At 46.4% G+C, this 25,970-nt stretch overlaps 1 protein-coding gene across 6 annotated transcripts in view; it reads left to right on the forward strand.

Moving 5' to 3' along the window:
* OTOF (otoferlin) overlaps positions 1 to 25,970 on the forward strand; it is a 188,936-nt gene that overhangs the window by 17,989 nt on the left and 144,977 nt on the right. For all 6 annotated transcript variants that reach the window (XM_075269335.1, XM_075269338.1, XM_075269340.1 and 3 more), the window contains exon 2: positions 10,789 to 10,847. In XM_075269335.1, the coding sequence (XP_075125436.1) occupies positions 10,789 to 10,847 (59 nt within the window). The remainder of the gene's footprint in view (positions 1 to 10,788; positions 10,848 to 25,970) is intronic.

Raw genomic sequence — 25,970 nt, forward strand, 5'->3', positions numbered from 1 at the left:
CGTCACGCAGGAGTGTGGCGTCACCAACGCTCTGCGCGCCGTGGCAAATTTGGCTGCACCCACTTTTATGTTGACTCCGCCCATTCTCATTTATTTATCATGTGCTCCCACACAGTATAATCCTCCTACAGTCACCCGTAAATTATATGCCCCCCCTTCATCTCTCCCCTAGTTTCATATACACCCTTCCTCTGCCCCAGTTTCATGTCCCCCCTCCATCTCTGTCCCCAGTTTCATCACGTTCTCCCCCTTCATCTGCCCACAGTTTCATGTCCCCCATCTCTCCCCCAGTGTCATGCCGTTCCCCCCCTCCCCTTCATTTGCCCCCCCCCCCAGTTTCATTGGGCCCCCTCCATCTCTGTCCCCAGTTTCATGCCGTTCTCTCCCCACCCCCCTTCATCTTCCCCAGTGTCATGCCATTCGCCCCCTCCCCTTCATTTGCCCCCCCATCTCTGTCCCCAGTTTCATGCTGTTCTCTCCCCACCCCCTTCATCTGCCCCAGTGTCATGCCGTTCCCCCCGCCCCCTTCATTTGCCCCCCAGTTTCATGGGCCCCCTTCATTATGTTCCACCTTAATATTTAATACAAAACAAACACTGGCACTCACCTTCCATCGCTCCCCCGACGCTCCTCTCTCTCTCACTCCATTCACACAGGCGATTAAAGCAGGAGCTGTGAGCTCAGCTCCTGCTTTAAAGCTGCGGCACGGCTTGCGTGTGTAGGCGCGATGTGATGACGTGAGGACAGCTCCTGCTTTAATCGCCTATGTATTCAGCTCATCGGCGTCTGAAATCGGGACAGGCAAGTGCTGGGGCGGGCAAGTGCCGGGGGGCCCCCAGAGGCTCTGTGGGCCCCGACACTTGCCCGACTATGCCATGCACTGACGCCGGCCCTGTGTGGTGTCTAAGGAGGGAGGCAGAAGAACTTAGCTGCATCTCCTTCATAGGCTTCTTAGATACATGGCTCTGGAATACCGTGCCATGTGATGTCTAAGAAAGAAGTGAGCCTTATCTCTCAGGCTTCTTAGATATCTGGTGCTAGGATAGTGCCATGTGGTGTCTAAAAAGAGAGCCATAAGAAGTTAGCTCCGCCTCCTACACTTCTTACATATATTGGTCTAAGATGGTGTGTCAGGGAGAGTCTACAAAGAGAGCCAGAAGAAGCTAGCCTCGAATCCTAGACTTCTTAGACATGTGCAAGTTACACCACCAACTTGGGGTCTTATGTACATGGGTCTATAATATCGTGTCATGTGATGTCAGGGGTCAGACATTAGCCCCTCCTCCCAGACTCCTTAGACATGGATCTATGGTGTAGGGTACACTACGCACCAGCTATACCGCACCATCCCTATAGATTCTGCACCCGACAGATCGATTCTAACACCCAGGGAGAGAGCTGGAATTTCAGACGACGTGAAGTCATTACCCGGTGAGGAAGGACATGACTCAATATTATTGAAGTGATGGGAGATTCCGGCACGTTCTCCCTCCCCCTCCCCGGGCTCCGTCACTTTGGCTCATCTTCAGACTCTCTGGTTGTTCGGTCGTCTCACGTCTCCGGCTCTGCTATAATTGTTTGTTCATGCGATGGATCACACTTGTCTCGGCTATTGACCTGTCCGCTCATTGACTCCACAACATCTCCTCGTGTTCCTCGCCATGACTGCCGCTCCGCTCGTGTCTTTATTATAATCCAAACAAATTGTCCATTATTAATCCCACATGACTCCTTTACGGGCCGCAGACTGACACTGACCTCTAGGTAGATGTGACATATGCTTTATCTTCGGAGGGGGGGTATCGGAGTCCCGGGATGGGGTCAGAAGGTTCTCCATTATTCTGCTATTTGGATGTGCAGACTAGGGTTGAGCGATCGGGATCGGCTGGAAAATAATCGGTAATTGGATTTTGAAATCTCAAGATCAGCTTAACCCCACCGTCAGCGCCGCACCTCCCATGAGGCGACCTGAAGTGACCACTTCAGGCGGCGCTATGCCGGGCCCCTGGGGGGGGGGGGCGGCATTTTTGCTGACCTAAGCCAGTCCAGGACAAGCTGTCCTGGACTCGCTTAGGGTCACCATCACTGAGCGGTGGATTGGGGAGGCCGCCGGAGGAGGGGGCGGAGCCGAGCAGGGGTGGGGTGGCTGGTGCTCGCAGAGGGGGCAGGGCTGAGTGAGGGGGCCCCGCCCCCGCTCAGCCCCGCCCCCGCTCAGCCCCGCCCCCCGCTGCGAGGATGCCCCGCCCGCTCGGCTCCACCCCCTCCCCCAGGGGGGGGGCAGCTTTCTGACGTCTGCCTCAGGCGGCAGAAACAAATGGTTCACCCCTGCCCACCGTATATATAATATACAATTAGGGTTAAGCAATCGGGTCCCGATTGGTGATGGAGCAGATTTCATGATCGCGATCGGCTGGAAGATGATCGGAATTCGGATTTTAAAATCCATCCTGAAATCTCAACCCTAGTGCAGACCCATAGTGTATACCTATATATATATATATATATATATATATATATATATATATATATATATATATATATACCAGTACTGACCCATAATACATGGCAGGGGTTATATCTGATGGAGGAGATGGTGACCCTCGGGTCAGCGCTCCCCTCCCCTGATATATACTGGGCCGTAAAGGTGACATCTTCTTCTGTGCCGCGGGGTTTCGCACATTGTCATACAGTATTTGCTCATATTAGGACTGTTTGTATAAGGTTTGTGACTCCTAAAAACATTATATAATAATCGGATAATACCATCAGATTTGTCTGCTGACCCAGAACGGGAGCTAGAATGGTATGGCCCTACCGTGCAGGAAAGGTGAGATCTCCAACATTGTGCTGTGCCGCGGGGTTTTGCACATTGTCATACAGTATCTGCTCATATTATTTTATAAGATCTGCAATTCCAAGAAAGCATTATATAACGGTAATAGGATAATGCAATGAGATTCGGCTCTTCTCACCCAGGGGTCAGTATGACCCAGTAAGTCTCCTTACCCGTGCTGGAAATCACCAAACTTGTGCCGTATAATTTTGCACATTCCCCCACAGTATTTGCACATATTAGAGTTATTTGATAAGGTTTTGGTTTTTAAGAACATTATATAAAAATAGGGTAATACTATCAGATTTATCCGTGCTCCCCCAGAATGGTGAGAATTATGGTATGGCCCATTAGGTGTAGTTAGACATTATATATGTGATCATCTTCTCTATGGATGGTGTGTGCTATCCGCTGATATATGTGACCTGCACAGATACATTGTAACAAACTATAAAAAATAGACCATGCAGCTAAAGCTGTGCAGTAATAGAGTGGAGATGGAGTGTAAAGCATGATGGAGAAAGCTGGGATTTGGTCATGCCAACTTGTAATATGTTGCTCCAGATAATATTATAGAGGTCTGGGCCAATAGGGGTTAACGCACCGACTCCGAGACGATGCTGCTGCAGCTCCTTATTTCATGGATTCTTGTCCACCCACAGGGGGCGATCAATGTGACGCCGTTCAGTGTCTTGTCCATATTACTGGCTATTAGCGCATGGCGCCTGCCACCAGCTCCTGCACTGATCAGTCTCTGACATAATCCCTATTACTGGCTATTAGCGCATGGCGCCTGCCACCAGCTCCTGCACTGATCAGTCTCTGACATAATCCCTATTACTGGCTATTAGGACATGGCGCCTGCCACCAGCTCCTGCACCGATCAGTCTCTGACATAATCCCTATTACTGGCTATTAGGACATGGCGCCTGCCACCAGCTCCTGCACTGATCAGTCTCTGACATAATCTCTATTACTGGCTATTAGCACATGGCGCCTGCCACCAGCTCCTGCACTGATCAGTCTCTGACATAATCCCTATTACTGGCTATTAGGACATGGCGCCTGCCACCAGCTCCTGCACTGATCAGTCTCTGACATAATCCCTATTACTGGCTATTAGGACATGGCGCCTGCCACCAGCTCCTGCACTGATCAGTCTCTGACATAATCCCTATTACTGGCTATTAGCGCATGGCGCCTGCCACCAGCTCCTGCACTGATCAGTCTCTGACATAATCCCTATTACTGGCTATTAGCGCATGGCGCCTGCCACCAGCTCCTGCACTGATCAGTCTCTGACATAATCCCTATTACTGGCTATTAGCGCATGGCGCCTGCCACCAGCTCCTGCACTGATCAGTCTCTGACATAATCCCTATTACTGGCTATTAGGACATGGCGCCTGCCACCAGCTCCTGCACCGATCAGTCTCTGACATAATCCCTATTACTGGCTATTAGCGCATGGCGCCTGCCACCAGCTCCTGCACTGATCAGTCTCTGACATAATCCCTATTACTGGCTATTAGTACATGGCACCTGCCACCAGCTCCTGCACCGATCAGTCTCTGACATAATCCCTATTACTGGCTATTAGTGCATGGCGCCTGCCACCAGCTCCTGCACCGATCAGTCTCTGACATCCCTATTACTGGCTATTAGGACATGGCGCCTGCCACCAGCTCCTGCACTGATCAGTCTCTGACATAATCTCTATTACTGGCTATTAGCACATGGCGCCTGCCACCAGCTCCTGCACTGATCAGTCTCTGACATAATCCCTATTACTGGCTATTAGGACATGGCGCCTGCCACCAGCTCCTGCACTGATCAGTCTCTGACATAATCCCTATTACTGGCTATTAGGACATGGCGCCTGCCACCAGCTCCTGCACTGATCAGTCTCTGACATAATCCCTATTACTGGCTATTAGGACATGGCGCCTGCCACCAGCTCCTGCACTGATCAGTCTCTGACATAATCCCTATTACTGGCTATTTATACATGGCGCCTGCCACCAGCTCCTGCACTGATCAGTCTCTGACATAATCCCTATTACTGGCTATTTGTACATGGCGCCTGCCACCAGCTCCTGCACTGATCAGTCTCTGACATAATCCCTATTACTGGCTATTAGGACATGGCGCCTGCCACCAGCTCCTGCACTGATCAGTCTCTGACATAATCCCTATTACTGGCTATTAGGACATGGCGCCTGTCACCAGCTCCTGCACCGATCAGTCTCTGACATAATCCCTATTACTGGCTATTTGTACATGGCGCCTGCCACCAGCTCCTGCACTGATCAGTCTCTGACATAATCCCTATTACTGGCTATTAGGACATGGCGCCTGCCACCAGCTCCTGCACTGATCAGTCTCTGACATAATCCCTATTACTGGCTATTAGCGCATGGCGCCTGCCACCAGCTCCTGCACCGATCAGTCTCTGACATAATCCCTATTACTGGCTATTAGTACATGGCGCCTGCCACCAGCTCCTGCACTGATCAGTCTCTGACATAATCCCTATTACTGGCTATTAGGACATGGCGCCTGCCACCAGCTCCTGCACTGATCAGTCTCTGACATAATCCCTATTACTGGCTATTAGTACATGGCGCCTGCCACCAGCTCCTGCACTGATCAGTCTCTGACATAATCCCTATTACTGGCTATTAGTACATGGCGCCTGCCACCAGCTCCTGCACTGATCAGTCTCTGACATCCCTATTACTGGCTATTAGGACATGGCGCCTGCCACCAGCTCCTGCACTGATCAGTCTCTGACATAATCCCTATTACTGGCTATTAGGACATGGCGCCTGCCACAAGCTCCTGCACCGATCAGTCTCTGACATAATCCCTATTACCGGCTATTAGGACATGGCGCCTGCCACCAGCTCCTGCACTGATCAGTCTCTGACATAATCCCTATTACTGGCTATTAGGACATGGCGCCTGCCACCAGCTCCTGCACTGATCAGTCTCTGACATAATCCCTATTACTGGCTATTAGCGCATGGCGCCTGCCACCAGCTCCTGCACCGATCAGTCTCTGACATAATCCCTATTACTGGCTATTAGTACATGGCGCCTGCCACCAGCTCCTGCACTGATCAGTCTCTGACATAATCCCTATTACTGGCTATTAGGACATGGCGCCTGCCACCAGCTCCTGCACTGATCAGCCTCTGACATAATCCCTATTACTGGCTATTAGTACATGGCGCCTGCCACCAGCTCCTGCACTGATCAGTCTCTGACATAATCCCTATTACTGGCTATTAGTACATGGCGCCTGCCACCAGCTCCTGCACTGATCAGTCTCTGACATCCCTATTACTGGCTATTAGGACATGGCGCCTGCCACCAGCTCCTGCACTGATCAGTCTCTGACATAATCCCTATTACTGGCTATTAGGACATGGCGCCTGCCACAAGCTCCTGCACCGATCAGTCTCTGACATAATCCCTATTACCGGCTATTAGGACATGGCGCCTGCCACCAGCTCCTGCACTGATCAGTCTCTGACATAATCCCTATTACTGGCTATTAGGACATGGCGCCTGCCACCAGCTCCTGCACTGATCAGTCTCTGACATAATCCCTATTACTGGCTATTAGTGCATGGCGCCTGCCACCAGCTCCTGCACCGATCAGTCTCTGACATAATCCCTATTACTGGCTATTAGCGCATGGCGCCTGCCACCAGCTCCTGCACCGATCAGTCTCTGACATCCCTATTACTGGCTATTAGGACATGGCGCCTGCCACCAGCTCCTGCACTGATCAGTCTCTGACATAATCTCTATTACTGGCTATTAGCACATGGCGCCTGCCACCAGCTCCTGCACTGATCAGTCTCTGACATAATCCCTATTACTGGCTATTAGGACATGGCGCCTGCCACCAGCTCCTGCACTGATCAGTCTCTGACATAATCCCTATTACTGGCTATTAGGACATGGCGCCTGCCACCAGCTCCTGCACTGATCAGTCTCTGACATAATCCCTATTACTGGCTATTAGGACATGGCGCCTGCCACCAGCTCCTGCACTGATCAGTCTCTGACATAATCCCTATTACTGGCTATTTGTACATGGCGCCTGCCACCAGCTCCTGCACTGATCAGTCTCTGACATAATCCCTATTACTGGCTATTAGGACATGGCGCCTGCCACCAGCTCCTGCACTGATCAGTCTCTGACATAATCCCTATTACTGGCTATTAGTGCATGGCGCCTGCCACCAGCTCCTGCACCGATCAGTCTCTGACATAATCCCTATTACTGGCTATTAGCGCATGGCGCCTGCCACCAGCTCCTGCACCGATCAGTCTCTGACATCCCTATTACTGGCTATTAGGACATGGCGCCTGCCACCAGCTCCTGCACTGATCAGTCTCTGACATAATCTCTATTACTGGCTATTAGCACATGGCGCCTGCCACCAGCTCCTGCACTGATCAGTCTCTGACATAATCCCTATTACTGGCTATTAGGACATGGCGCCTGCCACCAGCTCCTGCACTGATCAGTCTCTGACATAATCCCTATTACTGGCTATTAGGACATGGCGCCTGCCACCAGCTCCTGCACTGATCAGTCTCTGACATAATCCCTATTACTGGCTATTAGGACATGGCGCCTGCCACCAGCTCCTGCACTGATCAGTCTCTGACATAATCCCTATTACTGGCTATTTGTACATGGCGCCTGCCACCAGCTCCTGCACTGATCAGTCTCTGACATAATCCCTATTACTGGCTATTTGTACATGGCGCCTGCCACCAGCTCCTGCACTGATCAGTCTCTGACATAATCCCTATTACTGGCTATTAGGACATGGCGCCTGCCACCAGCTCCTGCACTGATCAGTCTCTGACATAATCCCTATTACTGGCTATTAGTGCATGGCGCCTGCCACCAGCTCCTGCACCGATCAGTCTCTGACATAATCCCTATTACTGGCTATTAGCGCATGGCGCCTGCCACCAGCTCCTGCACCGATCAGTCTCTGACATCCCTATTACTGGCTATTAGGACATGGCGCCTGCCACCAGCTCCTGCACTGATCAGTCTCTGACATAATCTCTATTACTGGCTATTAGCACATGGCGCCTGCCACCAGCTCCTGCACTGATCAGTCTCTGACATAATCCCTATTACTGGCTATTAGGACATGGCGCCTGCCACCAGCTCCTGCACTGATCAGTCTCTGACATAATCCCTATTACTGGCTATTAGGACATGGCGCCTGCCACCAGCTCCTGCACTGATCAGTCTCTGACATAATCCCTATTACTGGCTATTAGGACATGGCGCCTGCCACCAGCTCCTGCACTGATCAGTCTCTGACATAATCCCTATTACTGGCTATTTGTACATGGCGCCTGCCACCAGCTCCTGCACTGATCAGTCTCTGACATAATCCCTATTACTGGCTATTTGTACATGGCGCCTGCCACCAGCTCCTGCACTGATCAGTCTCTGACATAATCCCTATTACTGGCTATTAGGACATGGCGCCTGCCACCAGCTCCTGCACTGATCAGTCTCTGACATAATCCCTATTACTGGCTATTAGCGCATGGCGCCTGCCACCAGCTCCTGCACCGATCAGTCTCTGACATAATCCCTATTACTGGCTATTAGTACATGGCGCCTGCCACCAGCTCCTGCACTGATCAGTCTCTGACATAATCCCTATTACTGGCTATTAGGACATGGCGCCTGCCACCAGCTCCTGCACTGATCAGTCTCTGACATAATCCCTATTACTGGCTATTAGTACATGGCGCCTGCCACCAGCTCCTGCACTGATCAGTCTCTGACATCCCTATTACTGGCTATTAGGACATGGCGCCTGCCACCAGCTCCTGCACTGATCAGTCTCTGACATAATCCCTATTACTGGCTATTAGGACATGGCGCCTGCCACCAGCTCCTGCACCGATCAGTCTCTGACATAATCCCTATTACTGGCTATTAGCGCATGGCGCCTGCCACCAGCTCCTGCACCGATCAGTCTCTGACATCCCTATTACTGGCTATTAGGACATGGCGCCTGCCACCAGCTCCTGCACTGATCAGTCTCTGACATAATCTCTATTACTGGCTATTAGCACATGGCGCCTGCCACCAGCTCCTGCACTGATCAGTCTCTGACATAATCCCTATTACTGGCTATTAGGACATGGCGCCTGCCACCAGCTCCTGCACTGATCAGTCTCTGACATAATCCCTATTACTGGCTATTAGGACATGGCGCCTGCCACCAGCTCCTGCACTGATCAGTCTCTGACATAATCCCTATTACTGGCTATTAGGACATGGCGCCTGCCACCAGCTCCTGCACTGATCAGTCTCTGACATAATCCCTATTACTGGCTATTTGTACATGGCGCCTGCCACCAGCTCCTGCACTGATCAGTCTCTGACATAATCCCTATTACTGGCTATTTGTACATGGCGCCTGCCACCGGCTCCTGCACTGATCAGTCTCTGACATAATCCCTATTACTGGCTATTAGGACATGGCGCCTGCCACCAGCTCCTGCACTGATCAGTCTCTGACATAATCCCTATTACTGGCTATTAGCGCATGGCGCCTGCCACCAGCTCCTGCACCGATCAGTCTCTGACATAATCCCTATTACTGGCTATTAGTACATGGCGCCTGCCACCAGCTCCTGCACTGATCAGTCTCTGACATAATCCCTATTACTGGCTATTAGGACATGGCGCCTGCCACCAGCTCCTGCACTGATCAGTCTCTGACATAATCCCTATTACTGGCTATTAGTACATGGCGCCTGCCACCAGCTCCTGCACTGATCAGTCTCTGACATCCCTATTACTGGCTATTAGGACATGGCGCCTGCCACCAGCTCCTGCACTGATCAGTCTCTGACATAATCCCTATTACTGGCTATTAGGACATGGCGCCTGCCACAAGCTCCTGCACCGATCAGTCTCTGACATAATCCCTATTACTGGCTATTAGTACATGGCGCCTGCCACCAGCTCCTGCACTGATCAGTCTCTGACATAATCCCTATTACTGGCTATTAGGACATGGCGCCTGCCACCAGCTCCTGCACTGATCAGTCTCTGACATAATCCCTATTACTGGCTATTAGGACATGGCGCCTGCCACCAGCTCCTGCACTGATCAGTCTCTGACATAATCCCTATTACTGGCTATTAGTACATGGCGCCTGCCACCAGCTCCTGCACTGATCAGTCTCTGACATAATCCCTATTACTGGCTATTAGTACATGGCGCCTGCCACCAGCTCCTGCACCGATCAGTCTCTGACATAATCCCTATTACTGGCTATTAGCGCATGGCGCCTGCCACCAGCTCCTGCACTGATCAGTCTCTGACATAATCCCTATTACTGGCTATTAGGACATGGCGCCTGCCACCAGCTCCTGCACTGATCAGTCTCTGACATAATCCCTATTACTGGCTATTAGTACATGGCGCCTGCCACAAGCTCCTGCACCGATCAGTCCCCGACTGCCTGTGCCGTAAAAATAATTGTTGGCCATGGTCATGTCATCCTAGTGAGGAGCGCTGACAGCCGGTAACCTATGGAGGACACTGCACACTCCTCGTACAGTTTCTTAGGGAAACATCTGACAAATCTTATGGACATGTCTACGGCGCCGGTAATGAGCGCCTGCCACCGCCTCTTATATTTCAGTCCATTGCAAGACTCTGATCAGTTCTCCCCTCCTGCCCCTCCCCCGACAACTTTAGTAACATTTTATAATCTATCCCTTTCATTCAGTTTTGTTAAGTTATATAATTTGTCTGCCTTCTGTCACCACTAGGGGGAGCTAAACTCAATAGGTGTATACTCTGCTTCTGTATACTGTGATCGCCCCCTGGTGGCAGCTATAAGATATAGCCATAGTAATCATTTTTCTCTTCTCTTTAGGTCTGTCCTTTTACTCCCGAGTCCTGGAGAACTGTGAAGATGAGGCGCGGTTTGATGAGGTAAGAGGCGCAGGGATGGATGACGTCCGGGGTCATGTGACTACATTCTGTGTCGATTCTACAGGCGCTGAATTTTGTTTTATACTCCAGTCACATCCAGAGCTGCATCAAACCCAAAATGTGACGCCCTGGTGACAGGTCTGTAACGTCGGGGCCCTCACACCGTGTCCCTCTATTGATATCTGCGTTGTACGTGCCTTGTAATCCACTCAGGGATCAATAGTTATAAGCAACGGAGAGCGTCCATTCCCCGAAACAACTTGTATGGCTTTGTCAATGTCTTAATGACATCGTAACACGACACGTTGGCACGAAGCGCTGACACCGGACTTATGTACAAGAGATATTATAGACTGGGACGAGGGGTGTGACTAAAGGCTTGCGGACTGGGGTGCAAAAGCTCATCTGGGGCCCCCTGTGCTCAGGACCATCAGCCGCGTCCCGTCCGGGGATATTAAAATGAGTAAGAGTTTCAGTGTCATGCTGCTTTTCACCTGTAGAGGCGCTGTAGGTAAGAGGAGCACCTGATATTGTGTTCTTTAGCAAGCTACAGCATATCCAGGGCTGTCTAAGGAACTACAGACCATGTGACCTGCTTATGGTCAGGACACCCTTGGAGTATAAGGTACAGGGTGGGATTTATTTTGCAACTTAATTACAAGTCAGAATAGCTAAATCTCAATGTGATTCTCTGTACCCAATGCTTTACACTGCAGCTCAGCTCCATCACAAACAGGACTGGCAACTCCAACGTAACTATAACTGAAAGTCTTTAAACCACTTGTATGTTATCAGAGGATAAAGAATTTTGCCTGTCCCCCAAGCTTTACACTGCCGCTCTGCTTCTTCGGTCTGACGCCTGTGTGTCAGCACAAGCTCAGCATCTGGGACGTAGCTAGCAAAGACTGGACCCCATAACAAAATTTTGACTAGGGGACCCAACCCACCCCCACATGTAATAGCACCACCTTTCTGGGTCCCCACATGGTATAAAGCGACATTGACACACAGTATTATGTCCCATAGTGGCCCCTGCACACAGTATTATCCCCCATAGTGGCCCCTGCACACAGTATTATCCCCCATAGTGGCCCCTGCACACAGTATTATGTCCCATAGTGGCCCCTGCACACAGTATTATCCCCCATAGTGGCCCCTGCACACAGTATTATGTCCCATAGTGGCCCCTGCACACAGTATTATCCCCCATAGTGGCCCCTGCACACAGTATTATGTCCCATAGTGGCCCCTGCACACAGTATTATGTCCCATAGTGGCCCCTGCACACAGTATTATGTCCCATAGTGGCCCCTGCACACAGTATTATGTCCCATAGTGGCCCCTGCACACAGTATTATGTCCCATAGTGGCCCCTGCACACAGTATAATGTCCCATAGTGGCCCCTGCACACAGTATAATGTCCCATAGTGGCCCCTGCACACAGTATTCTCCCCCATAGTGGCCCCTGCACACAGTATTATGTCCCATAGTGGCCCCTGCACACAGTATTATTCCCCATAGTGGCCCCTGCACACAGTATTATCCCCCATTGTGGCCCCTGCACACAGTATTATCCCCCATAGTGGCCCCTGCACACAGTATTATCCCCCATAGTGGCCCCTGCACACAGTATTATGTCCCATAGTGGCCCCTGCACACAGTATTATCCCCCATAGTGGCCCCTGCACACAGTATTATGTCCCATAGTGGCCCCTGCACACAGTATTATCCCCCATAGTGGCCCCTGCACACAGTATTATGTCCCATAGTGGCCCCTGCACACAGTATTATTCCCCATAGTGGCCCCTGCACACAGTATTATGTCCCATAGTGGCCCCTGCACACAGTATTATCCCCCATAGTGGCCCCTGCACACACTATTATGTCCCATAGTGGCCCCTGCACACAGTATTATGTCCCATAGTGGCCCCTGCACACAGTATTATCCCCCATAGTGGCCCCTGCACACAGTATTATGTCCCATAGTGGCCCCTGCACACAGTATTATGTCCCATAGTGGCCCCTGCACACAGTATTATCCCCCATAGTGGCCCCTGCACACAGTATTATGTCCCATAGTGGCCCCTGCACACAGTATTATTCCCCATAGTGGCCCCTGCACACAGTATTATGTCCCATAGTGGCCCCTGCACACAGTATTATGTCCCATAGTGGCCCCTGCACACAGTATTATCCCCCATAGTGGCCCCTGCACACACTATTATGTCCCATAGTGGCCCCTGCACACAGTATTCTCCCCCATAGTGGCCCCTGCACACAGTATTCTCCCCCATAGTGGCCCCTGCACACAGTATTCTCCCCCATAGTGGCCCCTGCACACAGTATTATGTCCCATAGTGGCCCCTGCACACAGTATTATTCCCCATAGTGGCCCCTGCACACAGTATTATCCCCCATTGTGGCCCCTGCACACAGTATTATTCCCCATAGTGGCCCCTGCACACAGTATTATCCCCCATAGTGGCCCCTGCACACAGTATTATCCCCCATAGTGGCCCCTGCACACAGTATTATCCCCCATAGTGGCCCCTGCACACAGTATTATGTCCCATAGTGGCCCCTGCACACAGTATTATCCCCCATAGTGGCCCCTGCACACAGTATTATGCCCCATAGTGGCCCCTGCACACAGTATTATTCCCCATAGTGGCCCCTGCACACAGTATTATGTCCCATAGTGGCCCCTGCACACAGTATTATTCCCCATAGTGGCCCCTGCACACACTATTATGTCCCATAGTGGCCCCTGCACACAGTATTATGTCCCATAGTGGCCCCTGCACACACTATTATGTCCCATAGTGGCCCCTGCACACAGTATTATGCCCCATAGTGGCCCCTGCACACAGTATTATGCCCCATAGTGGCCCCTGCACACAGTATTATGTCCCATAGTGGCCCCTGCACACAGTATTATCCCCCATAGTGGCCCCTGCACACAGTATTATGTCCCATAGTGGCCCCTGCACACAGTATTATGTCCCATAGTGGCCCCTGCACACAGTATTATGTCCCATAGTGGCCCCTGCACACAGTATTATGTCCCATAGTGGCCCCTACACACAGTATTATCCCCCATAGTGGCCCCTGCACACAGTATTATCCCCCATAGTGGTCCCTGCACACAGTATTATGGCCCATAGTGGCCCCTGCACACAGTATTATCCCCCATAGTGGCCCCTGCACACAGTATTATGTCCCATAGTGGCCCCTGCACACAGTATTATCCCCCATAGTGGCCCCTGCACACAGTATTATTCCCCATAGTGGCCCCTGCACACAGTATTATGTCCCATAGTGGCCCCTGCACACAGTATTATTCCCCATAGTGGCCCCTGCACACACTATTATGTCCCATAGTGGCCCCTGCACACAGTATTATGTCCCATAGTGGCCCCTGCACACACTATTATGTCCCATAGTGGCCCCTGCACACAGTATTATGCCCCATAGTGGCCCCTGCACACAGTATTATGCCCCATAGTGGCCCCTGCACACAGTATTATGTCCCATAGTGGCCCCTGCACACAGTATTATCCCCCATAGTGGCCCCTGCACACAGTATTATGTCCCATAGTGGCCCCTGCACACAGTATTATTCCCCATAGTGGCCCCTGCACACAGTATTATGTCCCATAGTGGCCCCTGCACACAGTATTATCCCCCATAGTGGCCCCTGCACACACTATTATGTCCCATAGTGGCCCCTGCACACAGTATTATGTCCCATAGTGGCCCCTGCACACAGTATTATCCCCCATAGTGGCCCCTGCACACAGTATTATGTCCCATAGTGGCCCCTGCACACAGTATTATGTCCCATAGTGGCCCCTGCACACAGTATTATCCCCCATAGTGGCCCCTGCACACAGTATTATGTCCCATAGTGGCCCCTGCACACAGTATTATTCCCCATAGTGGCCCCTGCACACAGTATTATGTCCCATAGTGGCCCCTGCACACAGTATTATGTCCCATAGTGGCCCCTGCACACAGTATTATCCCCCATAGTGGCCCCTGCACACACTATTATGTCCCATAGTGGCCCCTGCACACAGTATTCTCCCCCATAGTGGCCCCTGCACACAGTATTCTCCCCCATAGTGGCCCCTGCACACAGTATTCTCCCCCATAGTGGCCCCTGCACACAGTATTATGTCCCATAGTGGCCCCTGCACACAGTATTATTCCCCATAGTGGCCCCTGCACACAGTATTATCCCCCATTGTGGCCCCTGCACACAGTATTATTCCCCATAGTGGCCCCTGCACACAGTATTATCCCCCATAGTGGCCCCTGCACACAGTATTATCCCCCATAGTGGCCCCTGCACACAGTATTATCCCCCATAGTGGCCCCTGCACACAGTATTATGTCCCATAGTGGCCCCTGCACACAGTATTATCCCCCATAGTGGCCCCTGCACACAGTATTATGCCCCATAGTGGCCCCTGCACACAGTATTATTCCCCATAGTGGCCCCTGCACACAGTATTATGTCCCATAGTGGCCCCTGCACACAGTATTATTCCCCATAGTGGCCCCTGCACACACTATTATGTCCCATAGTGGCCCCTGCACACAGTATTATGTCCCATAGTGGCCCCTGCACACACTATTATGTCCCATAGTGGCCCCTGCACACAGTATTATGCCCCATAGTGGCCCCTGCACACAGTATTATGCCCCATAGTGGCCCCTGCACACAGTATTATGTCCCATAGTGGCCCCTGCACACAGTATTATCCCCCATAGTGGCCCCTGCACACAGTATTATGTCCCATAGTGGCCCCTGCACACAGTATTATGTCCCATAGTGGCCCCTGCACACAGTATTATGTCCCATAGTGGCCCCTGCACACAGTATTATGTCCCATAGTGGCCCCTACACACAGTATTATCCCCCATAGTGGCCCCTGCACACAGTATTATCCCCCATAGTGGTCCCTGCACACAGTATTATGGCCCATAGTGGCCCCTGCACACAGTATAATGTCCCATAGTGGCCCCTGCACACAGTATTATGTCCCATAGTGGCCCCTGCACACAGTATTATGTCCCATAGTGGCCCCTACACACAGTATTATCCCCCATAGTGGCCCCTGCACACAGTATTATCCCCCATAGTGGTCCCTGCACACAGTATTATGGCCCATAGTGGCCCCTGCACACAGTATAATGTCCCATAGTGGCCCCTGCACACAGTATTATGTCCCATAGTGGCCCCTGCACACAGTATTATGTCCCATAGTGGCCCCTGCACACAGTATGATCCCCCATAGTGGCCCCTGCACACAGTATGATCCCCCATAGTGGCCCCTGCACACAGTATTCTCCCCCATAGTGGCCCCTGCACACAATATTATGTCCCATAGTGGCCCCTGCACACAGTATTATCCCCCATAGTGGCCCCTGCACACACTATTATGTCCCATAGTGGCCCCTGCACACAGTATTATGTCCCATAGTGGCCCCTGCACACAGTATTATGTCCCATAGTGGCCCCTGCACACAGTATTATCCCCCATAGTGGCCCCTGCACACAGTATTATGTCCCATAGTGGCCCCTGCACACAGTATTATCCCCCATAGTGGCCCCTGCACACAGTATTATGTCCCATAGTGGCCCCTGCACACAGTATTATGTCCCATAGTGGCCCCTACACACAGTATTATCCCCCATAGTGGCCCCTGCACACAGTATTATCCCCCATAGTGGTCCCTGCACACAGTATTATGGCCCATAGTGGCCCCTGCACACAGTATAATGTCCCATAGTGGCCCCTGCACACAGTATTATGTCCCATAGTGGCCCCTGCACACAGTATTATGTCCCATAGTGGCCCCTGCACACAGTATTATGTCCCATAGTGGCCCCTGCACACAGTATGATCCCCCATAGTGGCCCCTGCACACAGTATGATCCCCCATAGTGGCCCCTGCACACAGTATTCTCCCCCATAGTGGCCCCTGCACACAGTATTATGTCCCATAGTGGCCCCTGCACACAGTATTATCCCCCATAGTGGCCCCTGCACACAGTATTATCCCCCATAGTGGCCCCTGCACACAGTATTATCCCCCATAGTGGCCCCTGCACACAGTATTATGTCCCATAGTGGCCCCTGCACACAGTATTATGTCCCATAGTGGCCCCTGCACACAGTATTATGCCCCATAGTGGCCCCTGCACACAGTATTATGCCCCATAGTGGCCCCTGCACACAGTATTATCCCCCATAGTGTCCCCTGCACACAGTATTATCCCCCATAGTGGCCCCTGCACACAGTATTATCCCCCATAGTGGTCCCTGCACACAGTATTATGGCCCATAGTGGCCCCTGCACACAGTATAATGTCCCATAGTGACCCCTGCGCACAGTATTATGTCCCATAGTGGCCCCTGCACACAGTATTATGTCCCTTAGTGGCCCCTGCACACAGTATTATGTCCCATAGTGGCCCCTGCACACAGTATTATGTCCCCATAGTGGCCCCTGCACACAGTATTATCCCCCATAGTGGCCCCTGCTCACAGTATTATACCCCATAGTGGCCCCTGCACACAGTATTATACCCCATAGTGGCCCCTGCACACAGTATTATCCCCCATAGTGGCCCCTGCACACAGTATTATGCCCCATAGTGGCCCCTGCACACAGTATTATCCCCCATAGTGGCCCCTGCACACAGTATTATCCCCCATAGTGGCCCCTGCACACAGTATTATGTCCCATAGTGGCCCCTGCACACAGTATTATGTCCCATAGTGGCCCCTGCACACAGTATTATCCCCCATAGTGGCCCCTGCACACAGTATTATGCCCCATAGTGGCCCCTGCACACAGTATTATCCCCCATAGTGGCCCCTGCACACAGTATTATGCCCCATAGTGGCCCCTGTACACAGTATTATGCCCCATAGTGACCCCTGCACACAGTATTATGCCCCATAGTGGCCCCTGCACACAGTATTATGCCCCATAGTGGCCCCTGTACACAGTATTATGCCCCATAGTGGCCCCTGTACACAGTATTATCCCCCATAGTGGCCCCTGCACACAGTATTATGTCCCATAGTGACCCCTGCACACAGTATTATGTCCCATAGTGGCCCCTGCACACAGTATTATGTCCTATAGTGGCCCCTGCACACAGTATTATGTCCCATAGTGGCCCCTGCACAAAATATTATACTCTTGGGTTCCCCCTCCTGGGCTTCTGATCATTATACTTTGGAGTTTGAAAAGATCCACCAGTATATTAAAGGCGATTTCAGTTCTTGGTCCTAACAAAACTGCCAGGCAAACCTAGTAAGATGAATCTTGTGGGGTGCACTCAAGACATACCTTTACCGCGGACCCAGGGTCTTATTTACCTATTCCTGCGCCTGATCACCATTGCCTGTGCTTCCCCTTCTGCCATCTAGGGAGCCCTGTACATCCTATAAGATGTCGCTGTCCAGCGTCAGTAACGTGATATTGGATGCACAGCGCCCCTGGAGGGCAGAAAGGGAAACAGAAGTGTGCATGAGCAGGAGCGGGGATCAGTAAGTAAGTAGGGCCCATTAAAAAAGATCACGGGGCCCCATAGCAGCTGCTACAATGGTAGGTACTCCACTTCTAAGTGAGGAGTTAGTGCAAGGAGAGCTGATACAGCAAGAGAAGAGTAATTATACACTACAGGGAACTAAAGCAGCAGCGAGAATATAAGGAAATCAGGAGACCACACCAGATATCAGAAATATATGAAGTCCATACATCACAGGTAGAAGAGAGAACTAGAAATCTGCTGCAGAGCAATAAATGTGAGAGGCTGCAAAGCATTACCCAGATGTTCCATCTACAGCGCACGCAGCTCATCCCATTCATGTCCACAGAGTGAAGAGTAGGATGACAAGGAGAGGAGGAAAACTGCTGAAATATTACAAGCTGAACAAATAAGCCAAGAATGGAGACGTTATGTAAGAGATGGGGATTGTCTGATAGAGAGGACTGGAGGCCGAGACCGCAGCAGAGAGATATTATATATTACATGGGTGCTGTATAATATAATAATGTACTATAATACTGCTCCTATGTGCCAGAATATAACTACTATAATACTGCTCTTTATGTACAAGAATAAAACTACTATAATACTGCTCTTTATGTACAAGAATATAACTACTATAATACTACTCTTATGTACAAGAATATAACTACTATAATACTGCTGCTATGTACAAGAATATAACTACTATAATACTGCTCTTTATGTACAAGAATAAAACTACTATAATACTGCTCTTTATGTACAAGAATATAACTACTATAATACTGCTCCTATGTACAAGAATATAACTACTATAATACTACTCCTATGTACAAGAATATAACTACTATAATACTACTCCTATGTACAAGAATATAACTACTATAATACTACTCCTATGTACAAGAATATAACTACTATAATACTACCTCCTATGTACAAGAATATAACTACTATAATACTACTCCTATGTACAAGAATATAACTACTATAATACTGCTCCTATGTACAAAAATATAACTACTATAATACTACTCCTATGTACAAGAATATAACTACTATAATACTACTCCTATGTACAAGAATATAACTACTATAATACTACCTCCTATGTACAAGAATATAACTACTATAATACTACTCCTATGTACAAGAATATAACTACTATAATACTGCTCCTATGTACAAAAATATAACTACTATAATACTACTCCTATGTACAAGAATATAACTACTATAATACTGTACCTATGTACAAGAATATAACTACTATAATACTACCTCCTATGTACAAGAATATAACTACTATAATACTACTCTTATGTACAAGAATATAACTACTATAATACTACTCCTATGTACAAGAATATAACTACTATAATACTACTCCTATGTACAAGAATATAACTACTATAATACTACTCCTATGTACAAGAATATAACTACTATAATACCGCTCCTATGTACAGGAATATAACTACTATAATACTACTCGTATGTACAAGAATATAACTACTATAATACTACTCCTATGTACAAGAATATAACTACTATAATACTACTCCTATGTACAAGAATAAAACTACTATAATACTGCTCTTTATGTACAAGAATATAACTACTATAATACTACTCTTATGTACAAGAATATAACTACTATAATACTGCTGCTATGTACAAGAATATAACTACTATAATACTGCTCTTTATGTACAAGAATAAAACTACTATAATACTGCTCTTTATGTACAAGAATATAACTACTATAATACTGCTCCTATGTACAAGAATATAACTACTATAATACTACTCTTATGTACAAGAATATAACTACTATAATACTACTCCTATGTACAAGAATATAACTACTATAATACTACTCCTATGTACAAGAATATAACTACTATAATACTACCTCCTATGTACAAGAATATAACTACTATAATACTACTCCTATGTACAAGAATATAACTACTATAATACTGCTCCTATGTACAAAAATATAACTACTATAATACTACTCCTATGTACAAGAATATAACTACTATAATACTGTACCTATGTACAAGAATATAACTACTATAATACTACCTCCTATGTACAAGAATATAACTACTATAATACTACTCTTATGTACAAGAATATAACTACTATAATACTACTCCTATGTACAAGAATATAACTACTATAATACTACTCCTATGTACAAGAATATAACTACTATAATACTACTCCTATGTACAAGAATATAACTACTATAATACCGCTCCTATGTACAGGAATATAACTACTATAATACTACTCCTATGTACAAGAATATAACTACTATAATACTGCTGCTATGACATACTTGGCATACTGAGTTCTAGTTCTTAGAGGTTTCATTGTGAGGCAGTTTAGCCCCCTTCTGGTAGCACATAAATATATACATGAGATATAATTGGACTATTAGATCCTGCACATTTGCTGTCAGGTTATGTAGAATGTTCCATAAAATGTGGATGTAGAGATTATTGGACACGTTCTGCAGCCTCCTCCTGATACACATCAGACAATTACGGCTTCTCTTCTCACTTAATGTTGCTTCATTAATTGTGTTGCTGGTGAGGAGTCGGAACAGTAGAAGAGCAGGATTAACCCTGTGCCTGCTGGGTGCTGTAAGCAGTGTATCATCTACTCTATCTATCTATCTATCTATCTATCTATCTATCTATCTATCTATCTCCTATCTATCTATCTATCTATCTATCTATCTATCTATCTCCTATCTATCTATCTATCTATCTATCTATCTCCTATCTATCTATCTATCTATCTATCTATCTATCTATCTATCTATCTTCTATCTTCTATCTATCTATCTATCTATCTATCTATCTATCTATCTATCTATCTCTCTATCTCCTATCTATCTATCTATCTATCTATCTCCTATCTATCTATCTCCTATCTATCTATCTATCTATCTATCTATCTATCTTCTATCTATCTATCTATCTATCTATCTATCTATCTATCTATCTCCTATCTATCTATCTATCTATCTATCTATCTATCTCCTATCTATCTATCTATCTATCTATCTCCTATCTATCTATCTATCATCTATCTATCTATCTATCTATCTATCTATCTATCTATCTCCTATCTATCTATCTATCTATCTATCTATCTCCTATCTATCTATCTATCTATCTATCTATCTATCTTCTATCTATCTATCTATCTATCTATCTATCTATCTCCTATCTATCTATCTATCTATCTATCTCCTATCTATCTATCTATCTATCTATCTATCTATCTATCTATCTATTTCCTATCTATCTATCTGTCTATCTATCTCCTATCTATCTCCTATCTATCTATCTATCTATCTATCTATCTATCTATCTATCTATCTCCTATCTATCTATCTATCTATCTATCTATCTATCTCCTATCTATCTATCTATCTATCTATCTATCTATCTATCTATCCATTTCCTATCTATCTATCTGTCTATCTATCTCCTATCTATCTCCTATCTATCTATCTATCTATCTATCTATCTATCTATCTATCTCCTATCTATCTATCTATCTATCTATCTATCTATCTATCTATCTCCTATCTATCTATCTATCTATCTATCTATCCATTTCCTATCTATCTATCTCCTATCTATCTATCTATCTATCTATCTATCTATCTATCTATCTATCCATTTCCTATCTATCTATCTATCTATCTATCTATCTATCTCCTATCTATCTATCTATCTATCTATCTATCTATCTATCTATCTATACCATGTCAGTGCTCTGGTGTTCCCTGTACCGTCTGCACAGTCTGCATTGTGCTCTTGTGTCTCTGAGAATCCTGTTACTTTGTGTAGTGGATTAAAGCTGAACTTCTGCCCATTGATAACATGAGACATTTGCTGTTTGCGGTCGGGGGGTCTCGGCAGATCTGTAATGTCGGCTCTGCCTGGCCTGATAACTCCATTCTCTGGATATGGATTTCTTTTCTCTCCACTCAGCAGATACGACATGGTTTATGAGGTTATGTATTTCTCCATTTGAAGCTGCTAAAACCATTTCCCAGTTATCTAAAGAGCCATGTAGTGTCTAATAAATGAGCCGGACCGAGGAGGCAGCGACTGCGCGTCCTCGGAAGATCAGCGGCTTAAAGATAGATTGAATGAGAAGGAAAAATCGAGAGAAAGAAGACACCAACTAGACCACAAGCCGGGAAATGGCAAAGTCCACATTTTCAGGAGCCGTCACTTATCTGCTCAGCTCCAGGTTATCAGAAGAGACAGCACAGACAAGCCTGACAGATCCAGAGACGTCACCAAAAGTGAGGAGAGACGAGCGTGAAATCCTGAGAACAGACCCGAAGATAGGGATTGTATGAAGCTAATTACAGAAAACAAGGATCGATGCCAAGGAGAGCGAAGAAAGTGTGAGCTATAGAAGATAGGAAATAGAAGTCACAGCTAATCTGGGAACATAACTGCTGTCACCTACAACACTAGAACTAGAATAATACTGCCCCCTATGTACACAAATATAACTACTATAATACTGCTCCTATGTACAAGAATATAACTACTATAATACTGTCCCCTATGTACAAGAATATAACTACTATAATACTGCCCCTATGTACAAGAATATAACTACTATAATACTACCTCCTATTTACAAGAATATGACTACTATAATACTACCTCCTATGTAAAAGAATATAACTACTATAATACTACTCCTATGTACAAGAATATAACTACTATAATACTACTCCTATGTACAAGAATATAACTACTATAATACTACCTCCTATGTACCAGAATATAACTACTATAATACTGCTCCTATGTACAAGAATATAACTAGTATAATACTACCTCCTATGTACCAGAATATAACTACTATAATACTACTCCTATGTACAAGAATATAACTGCTATAATACTACCTCCTATGTACCAGAATATAACTACTATAATACTACCTCCTATGTACCAGAATATAACTACTATAATACTACCTCCTATGTACCAGAATATAACTACTATAATACTACCTCCTATGTACAAGAATATAACTACTATAATACTACCTCCTATGTACCAGAATATAACTACTATAATACTACCTCCTATGTACCAGAATATAACTACTATAATACTACCTCCTATGTACAAGAATATAACTACTATAATACTACCTCCTATGTACCAGAATATAACTACTATAATACTACTCCTGTGTACAAGAATATAACTACTATAATACTACTCCTATGTACAAGAATATACCTACTATAATACTACTCCTATGTACAAGAATATACCTACTATAATACTACTCCTATGTACAATAATATAACTACTATAATACTACCTCCTATGTACAAGAATATAACTACTATAATACTACCTCCTATGTACAAGGATATAACTACTGTAATACTACACCTATGTACAAGAATATAACTACTATAATACTACCTCCTATGTACAAGAATATACCTACTATAATACTACTCCTATGTACAAGAATATAACTACTATAATACTACCTCCTATGTACAAGAATATAACTACTATAATACTCCTCCTATGTACAAGAATATAACTACTATAATACTACCTCCTATGTACAAGAATATAACTACTATAATACTACCTCCTATGTACAGGAATATAACTACTATAATACTACCTCCTATGTACAAGGATATAACTACTATAATACTAGCTCCTATGTACAAGAATATAACTACTATAATACTACCTCCTATGTACAAGAATATAACTACTATAATACTACCTCCTATGTACAGGAATATAACTACTATAATACTACCTCCTATGTACAAGGATATAACTACTATAATACTAGCTCCTATGTACAAGAATATAACTACTATAATACTACTCCTATGTACAAGAATATAACTACTATAATACTACTCCTATGTACAAGAATATAACTACTATGATACTCCTCCTATGTACAAGAATAAAACTACTATAATACTACCTCCTATGTACAAGAATATAACTACTATAATACTAGCTCCTATGTACAAGAATATAACTACTATAATACTACTCCTATGTACAAGAATATAACTACTATAATACTACCTCCTATGTACAAGAATATAACTACTATAATACTCCTCCTATGTACAAGAATATAACTACTATAATACTACCTCCTATGTACAAGAATATAACTACTATGATACTACTCCTATGTACAAGAATATAACTACTATAATACTACCTCCTATGTACAAGAATATAACTACTATAATACTACCTTCTATGTACAAGAATATAACTACTATAATACTACTCCTATGTACAAGAATATAACTACTATAATACTACCTCCTATGTACAAGAATATAACTACTATAATACTACCTCCTATGTATAAGAATATAACTACTATAACACTACCTCCTATGTATAAGAATATAACTACTATAATACTACCTCCTATATATAGCACCACAACATATTTTATTGCTATATCGTTGTTCCTTCCTCTCTGTAGAACACATGTACATGTACTTCCTTGATGTTTGGCATGTACTGCTTGTCCTGTTGAGCGCTGTTACGGTATTATTTTCCCGTCAGGCTCATTATTCCATCGTCATCCAGTAATGAGACAAGATCTGAGTATTTATAAGTCCAGGTCCATTTGGAGGATCTGATGTAACCATGGAACCGAAATGTTCTTCCCGCGAGTCCTCATGTTCGAGGAAAACATGTGAAGAGGAGACCTTGATCCGCGACCGATCTTGTCACTTTGCTGCATTGTTTCCTCTTCCTCTATAGAGCGGTGGTATTCATTCACCTGTAGCTCTTCTAGATGTGACTCTCCTCCCTGTTCACATGACTGTCCCCACTTCACACTAGACCTCTGCTTTTGGTATTATAGGTGTAGCCGCCATCACCTAAAGCTGCATGATGTGGACAGACAGGGGCGTAACTAATGTCTCATGGCCCCTGAAGCTCAGCTGGGGTTCCCCTGTACAACGTATCTAAATCACCATCGCGGCTCCCATTTTAGTATTGTGTACCCTTCCTTTTCCTTCTGTGGGCCCAGACCACCATGACATCTTCTTCACATCATGGTTATGCACCGAAGCTTCTCATCATTCGCATCTCATGCCCACATCGTAATCCTGCCCACAGCGCCCCCCACAGAATCCTCCCTGAGGATATTCTCCTTTCTGACAGTGGAAGGCTGTGTATCATAAATCTTCTCACTCTAGTGCACCAGAGGACAAGGGGAATAGATTTATGGTGTATGGTGTCTGCTCTTTCCTTTTATTGGAAGCCTCCGGGACAATCGGGAAGTACGACCTAACGACTGTAGGTAACAAATAAAAAATAACCAATATATTGATGTAATGGGGGAGGGGCGTTAGGGTCTCCCTTAAAATGTACAGAGTGCTATAGATCCTGAGCAGGCCTCAGTGGTAAGACAGGGATTTCACCATAGACTGCAGTAGTAGTAGTATTACAGTCTATGGTGTAAGTGATCTAATGATCACAGG

This window comes from Leptodactylus fuscus, chromosome 3 (assembly GCF_031893055.1).
Source record: "Leptodactylus fuscus isolate aLepFus1 chromosome 3, aLepFus1.hap2, whole genome shotgun sequence".
Lineage (NCBI taxonomy): Eukaryota > Metazoa > Chordata > Amphibia > Anura > Leptodactylidae > Leptodactylus > Leptodactylus fuscus.